Raw genomic sequence first — 16,942 nt, 5'->3', positions numbered from 1 at the left:
TCCAGGGGCTAAAGAACAAATATAAGCAAATATCGGAAGACGTGAGTGCATTTGACGTTGTGTGTTTAGTGGAAACTCGGCATGACCCCAACGAAACGTTACTGTTTGACAAATTTTATGTAGAAAAAGTGTCAAGAAGAGAGTGGTCGAACAGAAGATATTACGGGGGTGTTATTGTCCTGCTAAAGTGTAAAAGTGTGTCAAAATACCAGAGATTAAGTAGTAAGTCGGAAAATATAATTTGGGTCAAAGTTCTTTTTTCTGACAGACGGCAGATAGTGATCGGATCAGTTTACTTACCACCACAGAACAGTTCCTACACAAATGAAGATACTTGGGATATTCTGGAAAAAAAGATTGAAGAAATGAAATTTAAATACCATGACCATAGTTTAACGCTATTGGGAGACTTTTTAACGCGTACACCAGCGTGAAAAAAGAAGTAGTGGATACAGTGATTTGTGAGGAAGTGGTTCCAGCTCCTAAGGCTTACGGGATTACAAGAAGTAGCATGGATGAAGGTAGGAAGTTGAATATTTGGGGTAAAAGGCTTTTGGATCTTTGTGGAGAAAATGGGCTTGTTATAGGGAATGGGAGGTTTGGGAATGATAAGGGTAAGGGGAACTTTACGTGTTTTATGGGTGCGAAAGGGAGGGTTATTGATTATGTACTGGTGGACGTTTCCCTCACAATGGATGTTAGAAATGTAGAAGTTCTCCCCTTTGTAGGTTCAGATCATTTCCCAGTTTTAGTAGAAATCTTGCAAAAGTTTCCGATGAATGCTCTACAAACACAGCATAGAGGAAATCTCCAGAGAAAAGAAATTTTAAAAAGAGAAATGTCGAAATCAGAAATACACAAAATGGAAGAAAGATTACTTGATAAGAAGGTTTAAGAGGAACTGAAGGTCTTGAAAGAAGGTAAATTACTAGTCGATCAGATGATCGACGGGCTAAACGGAATTATTCATGAAATAGCGCCTAAAGTGTCCCCTGAGAGCGAGCGAAAGGAATTTTTAGATGATGAATGTTTAGCAAGGAAAAAAGAATTGATGCAAATAGTAGAAAAACTGAAGGCCCTCAAAGAGAGCCCCCTAAAAGTGACAGTAGTTCTCCAGATGAAAGCTATCCGGCGAGATTATAAACAGTTATCGAAACAGAAAAAAAGAGAAGCGGAAATAAGGGATATAAAACAATTATCGGAGAGTTTTAAAATGAATGACATGAAAGTATTTTGGAGGAAAATTCAAGACCCTGAGAAAAGAAAATCTACCCAACAAAAATGCCCAGAACCAGAAACATGGCCACCATATTTTGAAATAGGAAACGATACAGCACCTCTTGGAGTGCTAAATTCTATCCCGACGGAGGGAACTTGTATCCCACTCCAAGAGCATGACTACAGTTTGCTGGAGGAAACAAAGGAGGAGGAAATAAAAAACATTTTGAAGAATCAGAAAGGGGGCACAGCGCCAGGGCTGGATGGAATCCCTATTATGGTTTATAAGAAGTTCGCACTGTCATTCGTTCCCATAATGGTCCTCATCTTCATTGCAATTCTTAGCACATGTAAATGGCTCGAAGCATGGAAGACGTCAGTAATTTTGCCGCTTTTCAAAAAGGGAAATGCGGAGGAACACTCTAACTATAGACCCATATCCCTAATACCAACGATGAGTAAAATATTTGAGAACATTACTGATGAGAGACTGTCAAAATGGCTTGAAGTGCACAAAAAAAAATAAAGAAGAGCAAGAAGGCTTCCGGGCCGGATACAATACAGCGGACAGAATGTTTGTACTGCATGCCCTTTCTGAAAAATATGGAAGAGGAAAAAATAAGTTTTATGTGGCTTTTTTAGACCTCCAAAAAGCTTTCGATAGCGTGGATAGAGAATTACTGATAATGGAATTAATTAAAATTGGACTACCAGGACATTTTGCACAGCTGGTAGCTAATATGTATGGAAGTACAAAAGCAGTCGTTAGTGTTTGGAAAAGGAGATTCAAGGATATTTGAACAGACAAGAGGTGTTAAACAAGGAAGTGCCCTGTAACCTCGGCTATTCGGAATATTCGCAAATGGCATTGTAGAATTCTTGGAGAAAAGATGGGCCCCAACCGTTAAGCTCGGCAACAGAACGATTTCGGCTCTGCTGTTCGCCGACGACATGGCATTAGTAGCGAAAACAGCCCGTGAACTACAAATTTTAATTGACCTGATGGCAGAATACCTTGAATCGAAGAAACTACGTCTAAACCTCGGGAAGACGGAGATAATGATCTTCAATAAAGGAGGAAGAAGGAATTTAGTCGAGAACGAAAAATTTCGGTTCAAAGGACAAGAGATTAAGGTAGTGGAAAAGGCGAAATATCTGGGATTTACCCTGACACCTAACTGCAGTTGGAAGGAACATGTGAGCGAAATGTAAAAGCGAGGAAAAGCAGCAGTGGGTGCAATATTACGTAATGACCTAGTGAAAAAGTCGAAGTCATTAAAAATGTTTAAGCAAATATTTGATTCGAAAATTAAACCGGCAATCCATTACGGAACTGAGCTATGGGGCCTGGAGGCCGCGGAGAAGCTAGAATCAGTCCAGTTTAGACACTACAAAAGACTCTTCGGGCTGCACCAGACAACACATAACCAGCTAATCAAAGGAGACTTCGGCATCTTCTCACTGAAATTGCACCGGCTTTATCAAGTATTTAAGTTTTGGCTGATATTAACCCAACTTCCTGAGGACCGATTGGCTAAACAAGCTTATAATGATTTGCTTCGAATTAATAGGAAAACTACTTGGACTCAACAAATCAAGAAATCTCTTGACAAACTAGGCTTCTCTTATTTGTGGATGGAAGGAAACGGACCCTGAAACACACAATGCCTTCCAGAAATTATGCAGAGATTGAAAGACCAAGAGATACAAGAGTGGGGTTGTTTAGTACGTTCGTCGGAAACACTGAAGGAATATAGTAAAGTAAAAGAAATGTTTGGGGAAGAAAATTATTTTAAGGTAAATTTACCTTTTAGATTTTAGATTACCTTTTACCCGAGTGAATGAAAATAAGTATTGTTTTATATTGAGCGTGTGTTCTGTGCAGTGTTGTATTATTAAATCATGTTGTGTATGGCCGTAAGGCTCAAATAAACTTTCTTTCTTTCTATTTGAATAGGACCATTGATATTTTATTATTAAGATGATCACTGATGGTTTTGAATATTTTAAGTTTTTTGCCAATAATCTTTCAATTATTGTGTTTGGCAAATGACCGCAATTCATTAATTGTATTAATGAATAATGCAGTAGTTGATTTTTATCTTGACAAATTTGGATTTTCGTTGTAAACTACTTTTAATCACTTCTGCAATGTCTGCAATTTATTAAGAACTAATTTTATTAAACAAAATTATTTATCTGAAAATATAGTCAAGCCTGAGGAATTTTATTGCTTGCTATTTACTACTCTTGAGACTTTCATGAGAACGTAGAAGTCTTTTAGTGTTTATTAACATGTTTAATAATTTAAATTTATTTAATAATTTAAATCTGTAATAACTAGAGATTTATTGTGTGCGATTTAAAAAGATTACTGCCACCGAGCCTTTAACTCGGACAGTTTCAAAGAGAAATGAAGTGCCAATGATTAAAGGTATTTGAACATTTTGTGATAGCATGAAAAACCATTTTTTAAAAAAGATGGAATGAGCAAAACCCCGGATAAAAGGAAATGGTATTTGTACTGGCAAGAGTAGCATAGAAAACAAACTTTTAGAACTCTATTATTCAAAATTTCCAGGGATTGATGATTTACATAGAAAATTAAAAGGACATGGTTTTAATGTATCAGAAACTAAAATCAAAGAAGTATTGCAAAATTAATGATTTAGTTGGAGTAAATAAAGGTAATAGTGTTTTTGATAAAGATTACCTACCAAATTATACAACTAAAGTGTTTCAAATAGCCGCAGTGAAACATAAAACCCTTATAACGTATAAACTGTCAGATAAAACTGGTCAGCTCATTATTGGTGATTTTTACGAAAAAGAACTCTCGAAAGTTATTCAGTAAAAACTTTCATTATATAAATGGATCCTACAAAGTTGAATAAATAATTAGCACAGCACCAAATATAACGAGTAAAAACAAAAATACAGAAAAAAAGAAACATACGGTTCAAAGATAAACGGCAACAAGAAATAAAACTACTAAACAACAAAGGTGAAGAACAAAGAAATATAAACAAAATGAGTATAAACAAATAGAACAAAAATAGAGTGAAAAACAAAGTATTCTGAGGTTAGAAGACAAACAACAGCAAAAACTAAGAGAAAGTCAAAAATGAAAGTGAAGAAAAAAGAAATATTATGTTGGAATAACAACGCAGTCACAATCTTCGACGCCAGAAAAAGTGGCGCAAAACCCAGTAAAAAACAAAAAAGATGTTACAAAATACGTAACTTTAATACGTAAAGATTAAAATAATACGTAATTAAAATAATACGTAATTAAAATAATACGTAAAAGATTAAAATAATACAAATACGTAAGATTAAAAGTCATTAGGACCCTTCAACGTTCAATGGTTTCCCTGGGGAACCCTCTATTTTCCCGAAGAAAGAGTAGTAAACAAAGCAGATTTATTAGGGGACTGTTACTTACAATGAGAATCAATATATAAAAGCTCACCACAAACCAAGTGCCTGGGCCTGGCTTTGAAATTAGCAACATAGTTTTTTTGTATAACTGGATTTTTATCTTTTTACACCTTTCAAACAACACTTTCTAAGTTGTTATTAAACTTAAAACCAGTTTAGCAAATGCCTGCATACTGGAACAAGATTTAAAAAAAGTTTCATAGCATGACTAGTTTAAAATACTAAATTTAGTCAATGTAACCTAGTTTTTTTATGAAATATTCATGATATTGATGATTCTACAAACCAAATGTTTGAAACATACCTTCATTATCAAAACAGGTAGGTTCAAATTCTTGGGCGTCAGCTTCTAATTTAAATGGTCCCTTGCTGCTGGGAAAAGTAGTCAAAGAAACAGCTTCAAACTTAGGAGTCAAACAAATGTTTGAAATATCAAAGAACTCCTCACTCTCACTAGGTAGATCTTGTTCAGCTTCTAAAATAAAATTAATAAAGGGACATAATAAACAACAGCAAAGCTTCCTGAAAAAATTCAACAGTTTTTAATTTAATAATTAATTTTAAAAACACTTTTAAAGAAATATAAAAGGGCTAAATTAATCTAAATATGAGTCAAAATAAAGTAAAATAATTTTTAAGCATAGAAATACCATAAATCACTGACTATAAATAAATGAAATCCAAAGCAAACTGATTGCAAAGAATAACCAAGTAAAACTCAAAACGAGGAGAAACTACTACAAAGAGAAGTGAGACACCTCTGATTAAAACCCATACAATTTAAACACAGACGCAATTCAGAAGAAAATCCACGATACGTTCTCTATGCTTTTGGAATCCTTAACAAAGTTCCTCTATTTTCCCATTAATATAAAAACTCTGTATTTCTGAGTGATACAAGTATTCCTGACTCAAAGAGGGAGGTCAAAAAACCTGAAGAAATGTCTCCGGATTAAAGGAAGTTCAGCCTTACTAACAAACTTCTAAACCGACATAATAAAAATATGTGGGGCGTAAGCACAGCATTGTAGAGCCTTTCTGGGCAATTCTTATCAAACTGGCCTTTCATTTTGGCGAGCATGCCATAAGTCTTATGAATGTTTTTCTTGATAGCTTGTGAATAACTTAACGTATGTGTACTTGCAACTGAGACCGGACGAACTAGAAGACACTCACTCACTCCAGACTTTGGATTAATACAGTAAATTTGGATTTAGGAGCCTGTAAGGAAAGATTTATATCTGACAGACTAGAATGGACAACATTAACGACAGTTTGAAGTGATCAAGATTTTTAGCTAGCAGAGCTATTATCAAAAATAAAAGAGATCACTAATATAAATGAACCAGATAATAAGGAAGGGGGGAATATTTCTAGTAGCTGTTTAGATAAAGCTGGACTAATAACCAAACCTGGTTTAACCTCTCTTTTTACTAGAATACAATTGGTAAGATGAGTACCAGAACGCATCTTAACATAAGAACTTTGATACCAATGCCATAAGCAAGAACAAATCAAAGGGTGTATACAGTTACAAACGAGAGCAAGAATAAAGGAAAAAGCTATTGGATACAGCATTAGACTCTTTAAAGCCCAAACCAGCTACGCTGATCTCCATCTCAAGGCCCTTCAGCCCGAAACCAAATAAATTTTTTAAACTCTTTCCTTCATTATTGTTTTAATTAAGTTTCCCTCAAGTAACATCTAATTTCAGTCCCCAATATTCTTAGGATCTATTTCTTTTTTCCTAGGACTTTCCTGGAAAGGATGAGTACTTTCTTATTTGGTGAATTGATTTTGAAGGGCATTAGATATTATCTTGAGCTATATACTTACGGCCTCATATTTTAGTTTTTTTTTAGGAAGGGTTAAGGCTATTATTTCTTAGATATTTTTTTGAATTTGTAAATTTATTTCAATAAAATTGATAGATTTTATAATTGGGAACAAAAGCAAAAAAATCTGATAAAATAATGTTTGTGATCACATCTCTTGCAACCATGAATTTACTTTGGTAGCAAAAAGGAACTGAAGCCAGTGGAGGTTTTAGCCTTTCTTGGTAACATACAAAATCTTGATTAACCCCAGTCCCCCTGTCTTAAAAAAATTTAAGGCTTAATATTACAACATTTTCATTTAACAGCAAAACATTACATCTCTTTAAATCTGAACATTTCTAACTTTTAATGGGAAAATTACAAAATTTAATTTAGTTTGCTCATGCTTACTGTAAACTGTGCTCTACTTTAATTTGATGAAAAAAAAATTTCGCAGTTATATAAAGATTATGAATGCTAGATTTTTTATTTGAATTTCATGCCACTAAAATTTAATAATACAGGGGAAAAGGCTCTTCCCCTCCCTTAAAACCCTTTCTTATTGAAGCAAAAAGTCTAAAGAAAATGAAAAAAACACATTTCCTTGAAAACATAAAAACAAAAAGCATTCCATGTAAATTGAACAGAAAGCACAAACACAAACTTAAAAAAAGACTTAGGAAAAAGGAGGGAAAAGCTAAGAGCCAACTCCAAGGGAAAGTACGCTTGAAATTTTGCACTAAAATTACAATTATTTGATAACGTTGCACTAACACATTGTTGTTCACTTCTAACAAAGCATCCTTTAACATATTTTAGCAAGTTTTAGCATTTTTATTAGTAGCTACTGTATAGTTTTATTCTTTTGTCTTTTCAGCAAAAAAAAAATTGAAAAACATCAAAAATTTGATTCAATGCACATTTTATGGTTTAAAGAGTTAAATATTTAAGGGGAGGGTGGAGAAAAACCCCTTACCCTTTAGATATGGCTTTTAACAAAAATTTTATAAACAGAATAATATAGCCAAATCCAAAGCAAATTAAGCTTGAAAAATTTGTACATAGATAGACCTTTTGATAAAATTACATTAAAATATTGCTATTTTATTCTAACTTGGAATCCTTAAATGCATTTTAGCTGTATCTTTGATTTACAGCTACTATATGAGTGTCTTCTTTTTTTGATGTATGGTTAAGTCAGTTACAAAAAGCCTAAATACATTTTTTTTTTTAAATAGTATTAAAAACATATCGCTAGTAAACGAAGCTGTTCCTTCAGATAAATATTATGGCTACAACATAACAACCTTCACTTTTGGGTGTAAGGTTTTTTTTATTGTTTTTATTTTTATCATTTCTGCATTCAAGAAGGGAAATTCTTCTGCCTGGTGTTAGATTGTATCATCATACCAGTGTTGTGCCAAAAACTTCTTTATTTTACTTAAGTACAAGTACCAAGTACTTAGCGAAATTTTTACTTAAGTACAAGTTTTAAGTACTTCTCTAAAAATCTACTTAAGTAATAAGTACTTTTGAAAAAGTACTTCAGTACTTAAGTACTCAAGTATTTCAATTTTACTTCAATATTCAGTATTTTACTCAAGTACCAATGTTTTACTTATAGTAAAGAACACACAAAACATTTCTTTAATATCCATTTCCTTTCCAAGTAGACAAGATAAGCAAGATTCTGCCGAGAAATCGACTGCTTTTCAGAAAAAACGATTGTTTTCATGAAAAAAATTAATTGGTTTCGTGAAAAATCGAATTTTACTTCAGTTAAGATATAAAAAGAAAATAATTTACCAGGTTCATTCATTACAGCTTCATCATAACTTTACTTAATTTCTTAGTTGCTCCTTTTAACAGCAGAAGCTTTTCAAACATACCATCTCCAAGCATGTTTCTTTTTGGAATAAAAATTCCACCACCCACCGAAACAATTCGTTCTGCATATGCAGACAAAGGAATGACACAGTTGTACTTCCCGAAAACTTTCATAACCCTTGGGTACACCTTGAGCACATATAGTTCCTTTCGCCTCTCATTCAAATATGATAAAACCTCCACCTTCACAGAAGTGGTTCCACGACCACGGTTGCCAGAATTATCATGAGTTGTTTCTTTATCACTAAAATCAAAGTATTCATCTTCAGACACTAAGTTTTCCAAGTCTTCGGTTAACCGAACACTTGGAAAACTATAGGTTCCATCACTATCTTAGATTTTTGACTATCTACCCTGGTTCTACTGCCCTAGCAATGACGCAAGGACAGATAATAGATAGACACATGTATTAACAAATGAACTAACAACACTTTTATACAATCCTAATGAGGGGGAGGGGGATTAATGCCAGGTTTGCTTCTCACTCTAGTGACAACATAGTTCGACTATGTGTCTTGGCCTTTTCTACAATTAGCCATGACTTGATGCCCACAAATATTCCATTTTAATTCAAAAACCAACAACAATGAGAAGAATGAGAGGCAAACAAGCGTCTAAAATCAGAATGAGGCCATTCTGCATTGAGTGTCAGGCAAGGCAATTGATTCAATATATATACTTAGACTTTTGTACTAATAAAAAAGTTAATTTAATGTTAGTTGAACAGTAAGTTGACTGAAATTGCAAGGGGAATAAGCGTCCAAAGCCTAGAAGGGCCTCCTATCTGGCTCGAATGTTATGTAAGTGAACCAAATTATAAGCTAACACAGATGGGCTAACAAAAACTGAACCGTCTGTGCTTGTGTCTTGGGTTTGTCTGTCTAGGCTTTTTCACAAGCTCAGGCACTTTTACCAATAAAAATGCCCGGATAGTCAGTAAAATGGTATTAACCTAGACTAGGCAGCCGAGGAAAGAAAAAAAAGCAAAAATTTTCATTAGTTAAAATTTGTAACTGAAAAACCTGCCGATAATCCACAAACCTTATATGAGGGGATCACTATAGATACTGCACCATCCTTCTGAATTTTCCCTTTATCACAAAAAACTTTCCGTTCAATATATATTGTAGTTCCACCACGATAGCGTCCTTTTTTGAAATTTTGCACCAGGCTGGGAGCCGCTGTTCTCAAAGACTAAAATCCACTCATCCAACAACATATAGGCAGTTCAATTCATCGCATCAGCCCTGCATTATGCTGGTATAATTTTTCTGTACCAAGAAGAAAGTACTTGAGTACTTAAATACCCTTAAGTACTTCAATTTTTTACTTAAGTATAAGTATTAAGTACTTTAGAAATGTATTACTTAAGTAGAGTACAAGTAGTCAGAATTTTTACTTAAGTAATTACTTAAGTACTTTTACTTAAGTATTTCCCAACACTGCATCATACATAGAAAATTATAATTAATATATTAAGCTTTTGTGTGTTTTGTATAACGAAACACTTTAATCTACCTTAGCTCTTAAGGGTTGATACAAGAGCATGTGCTTCTTTTTTTCCTGAATAATAATCAATAAGCAACTTGATTGGCCTTGATGAACAAGTCACGAGCCAATACTAATTAGAGAGTAAGCCTAGACAGATGATTTGAATGAGAGGCGAAATTAAGATAAGCCTTTTAAAGATCCATGCATGAAAACCAAATTTGAAATTCTAAAGAAATTTTTATAATTTATAAAGAAATTTTTATTTCTTATAAAGAAATTTAAGGTTTTCAGAACAGTATCACATTTTCCAGTATTGCCAAATTGTCCTATGAAAAAATAAGTACAACTAAGCAGTTATGTTTGGCATCACTTTCTGTTAACCTTATCAAAAATTAAAAAATTATTCAAAACATTATTTGCATTTTTTTTCATGTTTAAGAATCAGATAAATTTTTTTGAGGAGGGAAGGGGGGTTCAAATCCTGTGACCCTCCTGCCTGGATACAGCCTTGAATATATATATATATATATATATATATATATATATATATATATATATATATATATATATATATATATATATATATATATATATATATATATATATATATATATATATATATATATATATATATATATATATATATATATATATATATATATATATATATATATATATATATATATATATATATATATATATATATATATATATATATATATATATATATATATATATATATATATATATATATATATATATATATATATATATATATATATATATATATATATATATATATATATATATATATATATATATATATATATATATATCTTTTAAAAAGTGAATATTTACTAAAGAAAATACAGCTTTAATTTTATTTTATTACTGCAAATATAATTGAATAACTTACCATTTTTAACAACAAAAACTTCAGAAAGGGTGACATCTTCAGTCACTGGAATTTGAGGCAAGTCCATAACAGAAGCTCTGAATCCAGTAAATACCACTATCAAATTATACTACAAGGAATAAAGTATGAATACAATACTCCAGTTTTGAAGGGAATTCCCTGAAAATACATAAGCTACAGTGATTCCTTTGATTGAACTCAAAGCTGATTGTGGCTTAATGCAGTAGAAGTCATAAATAAAGCCCCTTCAGCATTCAAAAGGATTCAAAATATGTTTTGTTTTGATTTTTTTTTTTTAAGCATGCTAAAACTTAAAAACTGTCTCATTATCTAATTGTAAATAAAGTATAGGTTTAGAATTATCAGCTGTTGTATAGAGCTTGTAAGTGTAAGGTTGTCTACAAAGATGATCACAGTCAAAACTTGATCTATTAAATGGAGGCCAAAGGTCAATCTATCAGATTGACCTCTATCAGACAAGAGTGTGGGTCATGAGAGATGGCTGGTGAATGTTTTGCAGGTTTTAAAAATTTACGGCAATTGCTCAGGTTGGCAACTGAGCACAAAAGTAAAATTTTGTGAATGGTTTTTCTTTGTGACTGCTATACTTATGTAATGTCAAGTATTTTACAGCTAATCTTTGTTGTTTTGTTCATGACATGATCTATGACACAGTTAAACAATTCTGGAGCAAAAACACACCATTGTTGCATATCAATTTTGAATCTGCTGTCCATTCACTTGGATGCAGCTCTTGTATCCCTTGTATATCTTCTTAAGGAGTTGAAAGTATTTGCCTGTCAGTCATCTTCAATACTTTCTATATATTTTTAAATTAACATCAGACCGTAAGAAATGGACAATATTATTGTTAATGGCAAATAAATTGTCTTACTGTTCACAGAAAACTCTTATACCTTGCAGTCCAAACTAATTTTTGAAAACCTCCCCTCTGAGCTATTTTTTACTACTTTTCTTCAGCAAATCATAATTACTAAGTCACCCATAAGTAGATTGATAGACAAAGGGGTGTGATGCATTTATTAAACATCCAAATTCCAAAAAAACAACAGAATATAGTTTTTTCATTGAAAATTTTTGTAGAAGATTAAATTCTATTTCCTTATTTGTAGTTGGCCAAGCCTATGTTCACCTTGTCCTAGACCGTGTCCGAAAGCTTATTTCACAAAGAATGCTGCATCCAGATGCAGGGTTAATTCTAAATACTCAGTCTGAATCTCCGAAAGCTGTTTTCCTCATTTGTTCTTTGAAGCTCAAATCCCTACTCAACAGCAACTTCAGTAGTAGGGGAAGAAACAGAAATCAACAATCAGATTGGAAACAACTTCCATGTAGCTCCTGATCACTTTGCTACTACTGCAAATATTATTGTTAATGGCAAATAAATTGTCTTACTGTTCACAGAAAACTCTTATACCTTGCAGTCCAAACTAATTTTTGAAAACCTCCCCTCTGAGCTATTTTTTACTACTTTTCTTCAGCAAATCATAATTACTAAGTCACCCATAAGCAGATTGATAGACAAAGGGGTGTGATGCATTTATTAAACATCCAAATTCCAAAAAAAAAACAGAATATAGTTTTTTCATTGAAAAATTTTGTGCACAGAAAATAAGATATTCTTATAATTGGATTTGAAAACTAAACAAGAGCCCAGAGGCATATTTTGCAGCTAGGTCACCTGCTTTATCAATAAATATGCTTAAGAACAGGGTGTGTTTCTTTTTCTTTGTTTTCTAGGATAGGAGGCAGTGAAAACTCAAAAACAGCATGTCTTTCATTTAATTTTGAAAATAATTACACAATAAAAAGTTGCAGAATAAAAAGAAGTTGCAGAATATAGGCTTTTATTAACTTGGAAAAGTAACACTTTCTCAAGCCAATTCAAGATCTAAACAAGAGCCCAGGAAGATATGGTCTGGTTTTGCTGCAACTCTAGTCTTATTTGTATTTTAAATCTGGGGAAAATTTTACAGGGGGAGTATTGTCAGATAAGTGGGGATTTTACATGCAGCAAGAAGGGGAGATTTTCAGCGGAAGATGAATTGCCTGTTGGAATAATTTGAAGAAATGTCTCATTTATAGTCTTAATATATATTTTTTATTGTTGTCTATCCTCTTGTTATGCATCATGTATTTCTTGCTAAAACAATTGGCTGAATTCATTTCAGGAGGCTTGTGAAAACCAGTTGGTATAAGCCTAACCACTCAATTTTGACCAAAAATTGTTGGAATTAGATGTCACTATAGGGCCAGCTCAAAATATTTAAATGAGATTTGCATGTAAATGATTATGGTATTTGAAAACAACATAAAAAAGGGCAAGAAGCACTGTGTTCTCCTTCTTTCTATGGAAGACTTGGTGGAATCACTTCTAATTTTAAACCCAGTTTTTGTTTGGACATGGGAAAAATACTTAAATTTAGGCTATATATTTTTTTAAGCCATATCATTGCTTTTGTATTTTAAATTTAGGAAATACATTTGCATATCTTTGAAATATCATAAATTGGGATTGAACAAATTATGAAGTTAAAAAAAAAATTCTTCATTTAGGCCTAAGTGCAAGATCTCTTGGTAAAATTATAGCAGTTCATATAACTGACTTACCAATAAAGTGAGCATATCACTTGATGTCTTTTTTATGCTCTTTACAAATATAATAATTGCTTCTACCTTAAATTCAAGTTTAAGCTCGTTTTGGTAAAATTATAGAAGTTCATATAACTGGCTTTCCTATAAAGTGAATATACCACTTGATGCCTTTTTTATGCTCTTTACGAATACTTTAATTGCTTCTGCCTTAAATTCAAATTTAAGCACTTTTTAACCTAACCTTACTATAAATAATTTTAGCACTGTGAAAAACAGCACAGAGAAAACATAGTATTATTTTGTTGAAAACAATGGATAACTTGTACATAAAGTAAAAATTTGTCATTTTTAAGAGTTTAAATTTGAATTTGTAGTAAAAGCAATTATTATATTTGTAAAGAATGTAAAAAAAGGCATTGAGTGGTATGTTTGCTTTATTGGTAAGTCAGTTATATGAACTGTCATAATTCTTTTAAAATTGGTCATTTTTAAGAGCTACAAAAGCACTTAGATCTCAATTTAAGGTAGAAGCAATTATCATAAATAGCGTAAAAAAAGGCATCAAGTGGTATATTCATTTTATAGGAAAGCCAGTTATATGAACTGCTATAATTTTACCAATCTTTTTGCAAGGTTTCACTTCTATAATAAAACCAGTTTTAAAGGTTATCAAAGGTCCTTACCCTTTAGAGGGAGAAGGAGTTGAGGTTAGTAGCCTACTTCAGATTACTTTCCCAGGACATAAGCTACTTTAGTCTGTAGACTTGTCCCTGCAAGTTTCATTTTCCTAACCTAATCCCTTTCAAAAATAGCTAAAATAGAATTTTACCATATGAGACAATTGGAAAGGGCTGGGTATGACTTGTCAAAAATGCCAACTAAATAAACATCAGCAGAAAAATAGCAATCTAAAAATGTCTTTATGGTCAAAGATGTCTCCTGAGAAGGCTAAATTCTATTTCTTTATTTGTAGTTGGCCAAGGCTATGTTCACCTTGTCTTAGACCGTGTCCGAAAGCTTATTTCACAAAGAATGCTGCATCCAGATGCAGGGTTAATTCTAAATACTCAGTCCGAATCTCCGAAAGCTGTTTTCGTCATTTGTTCTTTGAAGCTCAAATCCCTACTCAACAGCAACTTCAGTAATAGGGGAATAAACCAGTGCTTCCATTCTTCCCGATTTATCGGGAGATCTCCCGACTTTTTGGAAAATCTCCCGACTGAAATTTCCTCCCGATAATCTCCCGATTTCTGTTGAATTGAGCTCTGTCCAACTTGAAGTTTCTGATCTTTCTTGATTGTCTGGCAGAATGCAAAATATGTCGGGGGGATTTCAAAGCCGCCGGCCGCGTTTGATTCGCGGAAGTCAACTACGGACCTTAATTAATGACCTAGTCGGCAGCTTGTCCCGTGAGAGACCATTGTTGTGTTCGAAAAAGGGTTGATTTGATTTGATTCTCAGTTCATAACTTCATCTGATCTGATCAGTCAACTCAGATAGTTCATTTCCACTGGATAATTTGTGTACAATAAGGACGTGGCTTACCTTACGTGACAGGATTTTTCTTAGGGTAAGTACCAAGTTTACTGGAACTGGACAATTATACATCCCTGCACGTGGGCAACCCAAGAAGTAGGCTACTGACCTGTCCTAGGGGGTAGGCGGCTTTTCTGCTTCTATGATCTGTTTCTTTACCAAAATAACATGTTTTAACTTGAAACCAATTCTTAACCTGTTGCCAGTTTAAGGATTCTATAGTACAGATACTTTATTCGAATACACTATTCTTCCGGGTCTTATAGATATCCGGTATTCGCCAGACTACTAGCCTAGCCTATCTATATCCAAATAACGATTTCGAGTGTCGGCGAAATCGGCTTCACAAGTCACAACAGAGCAAAATAACACTAGGGAGTAGGGTCAAGAACTATGCTTTCCTTGCTTTGCAAACGGGCCATACTCATAGTGCCGCCCACTACGCTTGCGACATTTAAAGCGAGACAAACATGTGGGTTTAGAAATTTCTAGATATTTTTCCGGATGATTTTGATATACTTTTGGACCGGTTCATATTCGAAATGCAAAAGAAGAAGACGTCAAAGAATAATCTGGAAGCCCAGATTCCGGAAGTTCCGGGAGGTGAAGACCGGACTTAAGACTCTAAAACATATTTTCGATTCTACTTTGTTCTGTCTCTCTATTACTGACATTTTTACCACCAATACAACTGGTATGTGAGACAAAACAGCTGTTTAAAACCTTCTCATTTTTTCCCCGACTTAAAAAAAAACCTCCCGATAATCTCCCGAATTTTTTGGAGTCGTTACTGATTTTCAGAAAAAAAAGTGGAAGCACTGGAAGAAACAGAAATCAACAATCAGATTGAAAACAGCTTCCACGGAAGACGATTCTATACTATTACTGAACTGAGTAAAAATAAAATGACTGAACAAAGGAATGTTTATAAAAATTTTCTTTTGTAAATCAAATTTTCGGAAGAAGAATTAATTTTTGCCAAATTAAATAGCAGGAGTTTTTTGTAAAAAATCAATGTGTAGGGAAGTATCCCTCACTTTTGAGAGCAAAATTACCTTAAATGCTACTAGTGGAAGATCTTTTGAAGGAATCTCAAATAGGCGTTTTCTTCTCTAGTCTATTGGAATTGGTAGCCTATAAGAACATGGTTGAATAAAACATTTTGTGCTTAAACTGCAATTATTCAACTTGGGATTAATGATACAAGTTCAAAATAAACAATTTAAGTGCTGTTAAAACGCAGCTTGGCAATAATTCAAGTTGTAGAAAACAGTAATACCTGAAGATTTTGATTGGTTGAAAAAACAAACAATAACAAATTAATGTGAAGGAGAAAAAAGTGTTTATAGAATTTTGGTAAATGCAAAACAGTGAAGGGACTGTATGGTTGATATTCAGACCACCTTTTAGGCTCTTTTATCTCCTTGAGATCTTGTGCTTTAAGGATTATTGCTTATTTGTATATATGTGCTGTATATAGTGCCCTTATCTGCTTGTATTTTTGCCTCTCTTTTTACTTTACTGGGGTCTGTTTAATCGTATTTGTGCATTCACTTTTTTTTTCTCTGCAAAGTAAGCTTGTCACGTGAAAGACGTAATGGTTCCTGGTAGTCCTGGGAAGGAAGGAGGTTGTGGGGGAGTTAGAGGTGGACCCACTGTACCAAATTTGTTTGCTAAAGGTCATGATATGACAAAAACTACTGACACAAATGACAAGGGTAAGCTAGTCCCTCTATCAAAGACTTCTGCTGGATATCTATGGCGTACATTGGCTGTAGCTCTAGGAAATGACTGGGAAAATACTCCCACGATTAGGTCCTGGAGGCTCACTTGAAGTTGTTCCAAAAAATCTAGACATAGCTAATAAGATCTTAGGCATAAGGGATCTCACATTGAATAATATAGTGATCAAATTTGAAATGAAGCCAGCAAATATGCTATACTCAAGCAGAAAAGGAGTACTATACGTTCCCAGGGATTTAGCTACTCCTGAAGAACTCTGTAAGGAGATTCAGCAAGT

The 16,942-nt window shown here is 33.2% G+C and overlaps 1 protein-coding gene and 1 long non-coding RNA gene across 2 annotated transcripts; one reads left to right on the top strand and one right to left on the bottom strand.

Annotated features, from left to right (window-relative positions):
- Positions 1-940: 940 nt before the first annotated feature.
- Positions 941-1,744, top strand: LOC136042378 (uncharacterized). Its single transcript, XM_065727357.1, has one exon. It carries the CDS (start codon positions 941-943, stop codon positions 1,742-1,744), a length of 804 nt encoding a protein of 267 aa, XP_065583429.1.
- A 2,822-nt stretch (positions 1,745-4,566) lies between these two features.
- LOC136042376 (uncharacterized) lies at positions 4,567-14,483 on the bottom strand. The gene is made up of 3 exons (XR_010621281.1): positions 14,380-14,483; positions 10,771-10,929; positions 4,567-5,134 (listed from the first exon to the last, which is right to left on the bottom strand). It is a non-coding gene; the product is annotated as an uncharacterized LOC136042376 (long non-coding RNA).
- Positions 14,484-16,942: the final 2,459 nt, after the last annotated feature.

This window comes from Artemia franciscana, unplaced genomic scaffold, assembly GCF_032884065.1.
Source record: "Artemia franciscana unplaced genomic scaffold, ASM3288406v1 Scaffold_1198, whole genome shotgun sequence".
Classification (NCBI taxonomy): Eukaryota; Metazoa; Arthropoda; class Branchiopoda; order Anostraca; family Artemiidae; genus Artemia; species Artemia franciscana.
This window is presented reverse-complemented; position numbering and strand designations above follow the sequence as displayed.

Coding starts and splice junctions, on each gene's coding strand:
- LOC136042378 (XM_065727357.1), top strand. CDS start 941: ATGATCGACGGGCTAAACGGAATTATTCATGAAATAGCGCCTAAAGTG.